At 34.4% G+C, this 8,088-nt stretch overlaps 1 protein-coding gene across 3 annotated transcripts in view; it reads left to right on the forward strand.

The window, feature by feature from the left end:
* NUP37 (nucleoporin 37) overlaps positions 1–2,591 on the forward strand; it is a 42,432-nt gene extending 39,841 nt beyond the window's left edge. For all 3 annotated transcript variants that reach the window (XM_041739063.1, XM_041739062.1, XM_041739064.1), the window contains 2 exons: positions 1,750–1,843; positions 2,328–2,591. In XM_041739063.1, coding sequence (XP_041594997.1) covers positions 1,750–1,843; positions 2,328–2,441 — 208 coding nt within the window. In that variant the 3' untranslated portion in view covers positions 2,442–2,591. The remainder of the gene's footprint in view (positions 1–1,749; positions 1,844–2,327) is intronic.
* The last annotated feature ends 5,497 nt before the right edge of the window (positions 2,592–8,088 follow it).

An 8,088-nucleotide genomic window follows, 5' to 3' on the forward strand; every position in this document is an offset into this window, starting at 1 on the left:
GTTGGAGTTATATTTGATTTTTTTATTTTGTTACATGTTGTGCCACCATCTCAAATACTTTCCCAACCTTCTCCTCACATTGAGGTATTGGGGGCGTGTTTGTTTTTGTGTTCCTTTTCTGATTTTTTTTAATAGATGATTATTTTGCTTTCTTAACTACGTCTTTGCTTTGGTCTTTTGGTCTGGGTGAGGGAGTGGTTTGTTTTCCAATATTTTCTTTGAAGAATTTTTTTTCCTTCTTTGAAGAATTTTTTTTCCTTCTTTGAAGAATTTTATAAAATACAAAACACATGGCCACTCCACTAATACCACTCCAACAATTTGGGTTATATACTTCCTTATAGTTTGTTCTGATAAAGATGTAAAGTGTAGGTGGGCCCGTGTTTATGCACGGGCCTGTGTTTATGCACTTAAAATCATGTAAACTTCATTATTATGCTTTAAATGAGAAAACAGTATATTTTGTATCTGTGACTTTTTTCTACTTTAATATGTACATCTTGATCTTTCTCATTGATTTTTGCATAATATTCCATTGCATAAAGTAGTCATTAGGGTGCTTTTAACTTCAAATAACATGAAAACTACTAACGGAGACTAAAACCAGTAGTACATTTCTTACAACTCCAATAAAATTATAGGACTTGGGGACACCATCATTTTTTGTACACCTTATAAAAAAAATATATTCAAGAAAATGTAAGAATGCCATAGATTGTAAGGTGCACTCTGATTTCAGAAATGTGAGCACATCACAGAGATGTAAAGGCTTCTGAAGGAGGCAGTCTCGAGGATTGGCTTTAGTAGGTCATCACTGCCAAGAGTTCAGCCCCCTCCCTCTCCATCCATCCACCACGGCCTGGCTTTGGGCTTGTTGCTTCACTGTCATGAGATGACTACCAGAGTTCCAGGCATCATAGCCTTGTACAAGCTTGTCCAAAGTACGAGGAGAGGAAGGAACACTCTTCTCTTATTAGGAATTGTTCTCATTGCGTGTCATCCCTTGGGGTTGAACACACTGTCAGAATGTAGTTGGGGTTCAGTTAGCTTGAGAAAATGTCAGAAAGGCTATTGGACAACAACTAATGTCTGCCCATATAAAAATATTAACTAGACTTTAGCCTTTTCTCTTTTTCTTCTTTTTTGTTTGTTTTTTTTTCTTTTTTGGTCAAAAAAATCCTTTGTTTTTTCTTATTATCTTCCCTTTTGCACTTATTACAGTACTAGGCATGTCACTGAAGCTATATTAATGCTTTTTGATTCATTAATTCACTGTGTTTCAATGTCTGGGATATTTTGAAACTTAAATATTCAAATATCCAAATATTCTAGTTGTTTGTATTCATCCCAAGGAGTTTAAATGCATGAATTTATCACTGATTTTATAACGAATGTCAATGAAAACGTTAAATTTTTTTTTTAGTGTATTGCACTGTGAAATATTTTATATTTGTCTGATGCCTTGTTTATATCTCCTACCACACTGCTAGCCCTTTGGTTATAAGAACTGCTAACTTTGTGTAACTTTGGAACCTAACAAAGTGGCACGTGGTAATAAGCGTTTAATAAATATTCACAGAATGAGAAAATATTTATAGCTAACTTCCCTGAAATTTCCAGTCCAGTTGTAAAGCTGTATTAACAAATTTAGACTTATAAAACTATCGGTTTTGTGCAAAAAGGAATAACTTGTTTAGAAAAGCTTATAGTTATCTCTAAGATACTATGCATGTTTTTGTCTTTCCTCAGGTGGTCCACAATTAATGAGAACTTGTTTGCAACCACTGGTTATCCTGGCAAAATTGCAAGTCAATTTCAAATTCATCATTTAGGACACCCTCAGGTAATTTAGGAGTTGTTTTGTGGCATGTGTTTTTAAATGTGTGTTTTTTACTTTTTTACTCATAGCCCCAAATTTGTAATGTGTAACTAAACACATTTATGAATGTCTTATCTGCTTACGTTGGAAAAAGAAAGCATTTTTTGATGTTTAAATTGCTGGTGGTAACAGACTTGTTGCCATTATTCATGTAAGAAGCATTTTATTTCTTTTTTCATTGAAATATAATAATTTTGCTTGCTTGGTTTAGGCTACAAAAATGTTTGAGTCTAAGCTACAACAGTTTTCATAGGTTATTTGTATCCTTCATTCTAGCCAGCTGCAAACAAATAATGTGTGTGTTTCACCTATGAGGAAGCAAATTTTTAATTCTATTTCCACTATGTTAACCAAAAACAATTTATCGATGCATTTCTTGTTTTTGAAGGGTAGTTTTACTTATCAACTTTGGTGATTTATTAAGTTTAATTCTTCATGTATTTTGTAGCCTGTCCTCATTGGTTCTGTAGCCGTCGGATCTGGTCTTTCCTGGCATAGAACTCTCCCACTGTGTGCAATTGGAGGAGACCACAAGTTGTTGTTTTGGGTAACTGAAATGTAGAACAAATTTTCTCTGTACCTTAGATACATAAACTCTGTATTTTTAATACATATTTTGAAGAATTTCTTATTTTTATATCAAATATACTGTACGGTCTAGAAATGTCCCAGTTGTTGCTTCTGTTAAATAAAATAATGGTTTGAAAAATCATTTTCCTTCTCTGTTCTGTGTTTCTGTGTGTGCGTGTGTATATATATATGTATATACATATACACACACACACATACATAAACACATATGTACACATAACACATGCATACATTTTTTTAAATCATCTTTTAAGACTATAATTGACTCAGCAGCTCTGGAAAAGAGATGACTAAGGAAGCATATGTATTTGTGATTTTTCAGAGGATTATCCAAAGTATATCCTGTCCTCTATACTTGAAATATATACTGTTTTCCTAATTCTCAGAGACACAAACATTTACAAAAGGTAAAGGTCTTTCATTTCAGTGTTACTCTGGAAGTGGTTCCATGTATATGTGTGGGTGTATGCATTTTTGTTAGCAGTCTGTATGTGTAAGGCTCTTACAATTTCCTCAGTAATTATAAAAGATTATTATTCAATTTAATATAAAGAATGATTTTCATTTTTTAAAAATGTGACCAATTTACTCAACCCTGTTTACTATATGCAGATTTCTTTTGACTAGACATCTCAACATTCTTAGAAGTTCTATCTGGTATATAGAATAAAGCTAACCTTGAAAAATGGATTATAATTTACTATCTTGACAGCCTCTGCCTTTTATGAATCTTCACCATTTTTACCCCAGAAACTGAAATGTTTTTGAGATGATACCTAGTGTCAGAACTCTTCACCATCTCAAAATCCCTGAAATTATCATTACGCAAGGCAGCCATATCATGTTTCTGTGACACATCATGTTGTAATCTGAAGAGTATAAGATTATAGTTCTGTTTATTAGTCAAGTATAGAGAAAAATTGATTCCTACAAACTCTGTGGCTGTGTGAGTTAATACCCTCTACAACTGCATTTCCTCTTGTAAAATGGAACTAGGAGTCACTGTCTCGTGGAGTTATTGTGAGGGTTAAGTTAACATGAATAAAAACACCTCTGATGGTCTACCTCACGGTTCAGGGATTTGTAGGTATTATTAATTTATTTCAGAGATGTACAGTTCTTATTTTTGAGGAATTTAGGTGTTATATTTACTTAAAATGCCAATGAATATTTTTACTCAAGTGTTTTATTATTCATAAGATGTCTTATAATACATATCTTATGGAATCAAGAAAATTAGCTTTAAGAGACAAATGTTGCAGATAATTTTAATGCAATAAATTTTGTAATTATGTAGATGTTTGGTATAAACTGTTACTGCTTAAAGTACAGATGAGAAAAGTGCATAGCAAACAATTTCCAAGTCAGTTATTTGATACAATAAAATATTACCAAATAGTAGGAATAGTTTACCCTTTCATAAGCAGATTGGAACTTAAGACAAAGAGCAGAGAATTTTTATATACTTCCTTTTAACAATCTCTGTGATGGAACAGAGAACCCTCAATAGCATTAGGATAGGCAAAAGAATTTGTAAAAATTTGTCATTTCAGGATGTGTCCCCAAAATAAGGGGTACATATTGAGATGACAGATTGAGCCAGTGTATTTGAAAATTGTTTTATCCTCAGGAAAGTTGACTTAGTAATTGAATGGGTTGTGATTATAATGGAGATTGAAAAGGTACGTTGGCCTTGTATTTTGGTTGTTTAGGAAATGGGAATGAAAGCTTACCCAAAAATAATTTGTCTGAAGAAGTAACCCAGTAGGACTACAATCTGTTAAGGGAAGCTGTCCTGGGAAAAGATAGCCCACAGGGGTCCTATAAGGACCAAATTTGTGGATTTATGCTAACGAGGTGGGAAGTGTTACCCTTAAAATGAGAAAATGGTTGTTTCATTTGTAAATTAATATGATGACTCTGGTGACACTAAAGTCTCAAGAAATGAGAGGAATATCTTTACCTCTTAGCTTCAGGAACAGTATTCAGGTTATCCTGAATAAGCATTTGTTAAATTTTACTGTGTCCAGTTACTTTAAATGATGTAATGGCATTCTTTTTCCTTAGAAAACTTTGTTCTTGGTAAACTATGTTTAAATTAGACTAACACAGGAGGCAGTATTTAATGAAAAATTTTATTGGGCATAACTTCTAATTCCTGATAAATAACATGAGTTCTGATTTTGTGTATGTGTATGTATCCCATACACATTTTTAGTTTTTCCATGTTTCTGTATATCTAAGAGGACTTCTGTTGAAAATAAGTTTTCCTGAGGATTGCTTCACTTACAAACATTGTGGAAAGAAAAAAAGTTATGTTGTAAAACTCATATTATTTAGGATTATTGAAGCAAAAGTCGGGATATCACAAATCTGCAAGATGTCAGAACTAAATCCCACTCTTTCAAAATGATGGGATCATAAGTCCTATTTTATTTTTATGATTTGGCTTGTACACCGTGAATATTTCAATGTCTCTCCCATGCCAAAACACAAAATCACACACCCATGCACTCCAATTTGTTTCTTTGGTAATTTGTGACTACATATTGACACTGACCTAGAAATGTTCCTGTTGCTGTTTTAAATCTCATGTCAGTGAAGAAGAAATTGAAATCTGGTTTGCACATTTGTGTCTGGTTTTTTGTAATTGTCCAAAATCTGACATTATCCCAAAAATGCTGATTGGGAAGTTATGAGACAGTATTGTGCCCAAGACTGATTTCTGAGGAGAGAACAAGTATTTGCTCCAGATTATTCCCCATGTTTTCCTGTAGCTCTAAAAGTTAAACTCAACCCAACTTTATATGAAACCCGTAATAGCCTTAGTTTTGAGCCCAAATAAAATGTACAAAGTAAAAATCACCATTATGACGGTCCATTTCCACATATTCCTCATGAGAGCATAGTCAAGTCCTCAGAAGCAACATTCTGTTCCAATAGATCTTTATCAAGCTGTCGGTGTGCTCAGTAACAGGGACAGGAGAGAACACTCTGTTTCTTTAATCTAACACCTTGCTGATTCAAAAACATTTATTTTAACAGGCATTGGGAAAGAATTTCAAAACATCTAACATTTGTTTCTAATTATAAATTTAAAGAAATATGCCTTGTAAACCATAGGTAGAAGTTTTCTTTTGTTGTTGGTATTAACATGACCTTAATTTATAGCAACCTTTTGTCAACTAAGTACAGTAACACAACAAAATGATTAGGATATCGGCTTTGAAGATCTAATTTCACAAAAGGAAAAACAAACACACATTTGACGACATATCCATTACTCAGATTCGACATAACCAATTTCTTTCGCATGCATGGACACAGACTTCATGGGAAATCAAAAGCACTGAATTTCCTTTCTGACCTTTTCAGCTGTTCTTTGAACTACCTTAGTAAAAACAATTGTTATGGGACTCTCTGGGTGGCTCAGTGGTTTAGCTCCTGCCTTTGGCCCAGGGTGTAATCCTGGAGTCCTGGGATCGAGTCCCACATTAGGCTCCTTGCATGTGTCTCTGCCTGTGTGTGTGTGTATGTGTGTCTTTCATGAATAAATAAATAAAATCTTTAAAAAAAAAAACAATAGTTGCTTGTATTTAGGGTCAAGTTACATTTGCCTGGAAATTTCTTTGGATAGGCCTATTTCTGTTTAACTTCTGTGTTTGTTATATTGCTATTTGCCTTCTCAACTAATTTTTAACAGAATGCTCTTACCTTGGGACTTGTAACACTTATGTAAGCTTATAAAATCCATACGAACAATGGTAAGTAGAAGGAGAGGCCACCAGGTTTCTCAGCCTTTGCAAACAATTTGAGTAACCCCATAGATACAAGGATGTATAAAATAAGCATTTCTACCAATTGCATTTTCAATGCTAGAATGAGTTGGCTCCCTGTTTCCTTTCTTTACAGTAAAAGACAATAAATGCTGCTGGTATCTTTGCTCCTAATGGTGGTTAAACACAAAACTTTGATCTTTCTTATAAACACAGCTGTTGTCCTATTACTGAGCCAAATTCAGACAAGATTAGACTCTGGCCAAAATCACAGTTAATCTCTGCAACCATCTCAAGAGCTTTCTAATGCTGTTTTAGGAAATCTCTATTTTTGAGACAGTGTATAAAGGAAATAAGCCCCAGAAAACTAACCTCTAAGTATGCCAGAGGCAACTAGTTATAAATTATGCCACAGTGATAAAGAATTGGAGGCTGACTAAACAAATTAATTCATTTTGGTTCATTATCACTTAGACCTATGAAACTGTAAGAAATGACTTTGTTAGTTGACATTAGTCTAAGCCAGACCAGTAGAGGTTATTTTTTAAAGAACTTCTTTCTACCATCTTTTCTTAGTCAATGTGTCTTTGGTCAGTTGCTAGTTCCTCCTTCCACTAGTATTAATGAAATCTAGGTGTTTATTACAGATAAAATAACAGGTATATTTTATAGTAAATATTGTAGAATAGCTCACTTTGGTTTTCAGACCCCAAAAAAATATGTTTTTTTGTTGTTGTTTTGTTTTCAGTAAGTTTAGACTTTGGAATTTAAAATACTTTGCCAAATGATATGTCGGGCTAATTCTCATGAGAGTTGGACACTAGGGCCTCAAGCTGTTGTGAACAGCTAATATGGCATTTCTCTCCCAATTGCCTGTTCCAAGGAGAAATCTGTGGGAGTATCCCCCACCTGAAAAGTATAGGACTCTAGTAAGATTTCCTTGGCACTTATTTTGAGCAAGTACAGGACCCAGTTTTATATATATATATATATTTATATTATATATTTATATTATATATATATATATAAAACTGGTTGCTGAGCAGGAGGTTTGAGAGTGTGGAGGGGTGAAACTATTACCATATATATATATATATATATATATATATATATATATATATGTAATTGCTTCAGAAGTCTTGCCCCATCCTTGACTTACCCGACAAATACATTAGGCCCCAAAGCCCATGGAGTAATTCTAGATTCTGTCAGTGTTTTTGACCTAGTCTTTTTCCCATCATTCCACCCACCTGCCACAATTACTAAGCTATGTTCACAGGTGTATATAATCTTTTCAAAACCCTGGGTTGTTGCTTCCCAACGTGTTGATGGCAAATGGAAGAGTATGGAATTATTGCAAGGGTTTCTCAATATTGTATTCATAATCACCACTACCAAAATCCTCTTTTACCTTGGAAGCCATGACCTCTTGGGGTCTTGAGATGATATAAACAGCCCCAAAAATCAAACTTGCCCTCACAATTCTAGCAGATGTTGATTTCATGTGTTTTGTCAATGGTCTCTTCCTCCCCCCCAAAATACCATGCACAGGCCGTAGGAGGAATGAGCCTGCCAGTGAACGCTTCTCTCCAATTCAACAAGTGTCTTTGAAGACCTCATTCAGAAATCTTTTTTTTTTTTTTTAAAGATTTTATTTATTCATGAGAGACAGAGAGAAAGAGGTAGAGACACAAGCAGAGGGAGAAGCAGGCTCCATGAAGGGAGCCTGACGTGGGAGTCAGTCCCGGGTCTCCAGGATCACACCCTGGGCTGAAGGCGGCGCTAAACCACTGAGCCACCGGGGCTGCCCTCATTCCGAAATCTTGAGAGAGTTAAGAAGGT

The sequence above is a fragment of the Vulpes lagopus genome, chromosome 23, assembly GCF_018345385.1.
Source record: "Vulpes lagopus strain Blue_001 chromosome 23, ASM1834538v1, whole genome shotgun sequence".
Classification (NCBI taxonomy): Eukaryota; Metazoa; Chordata; class Mammalia; order Carnivora; family Canidae; genus Vulpes; species Vulpes lagopus.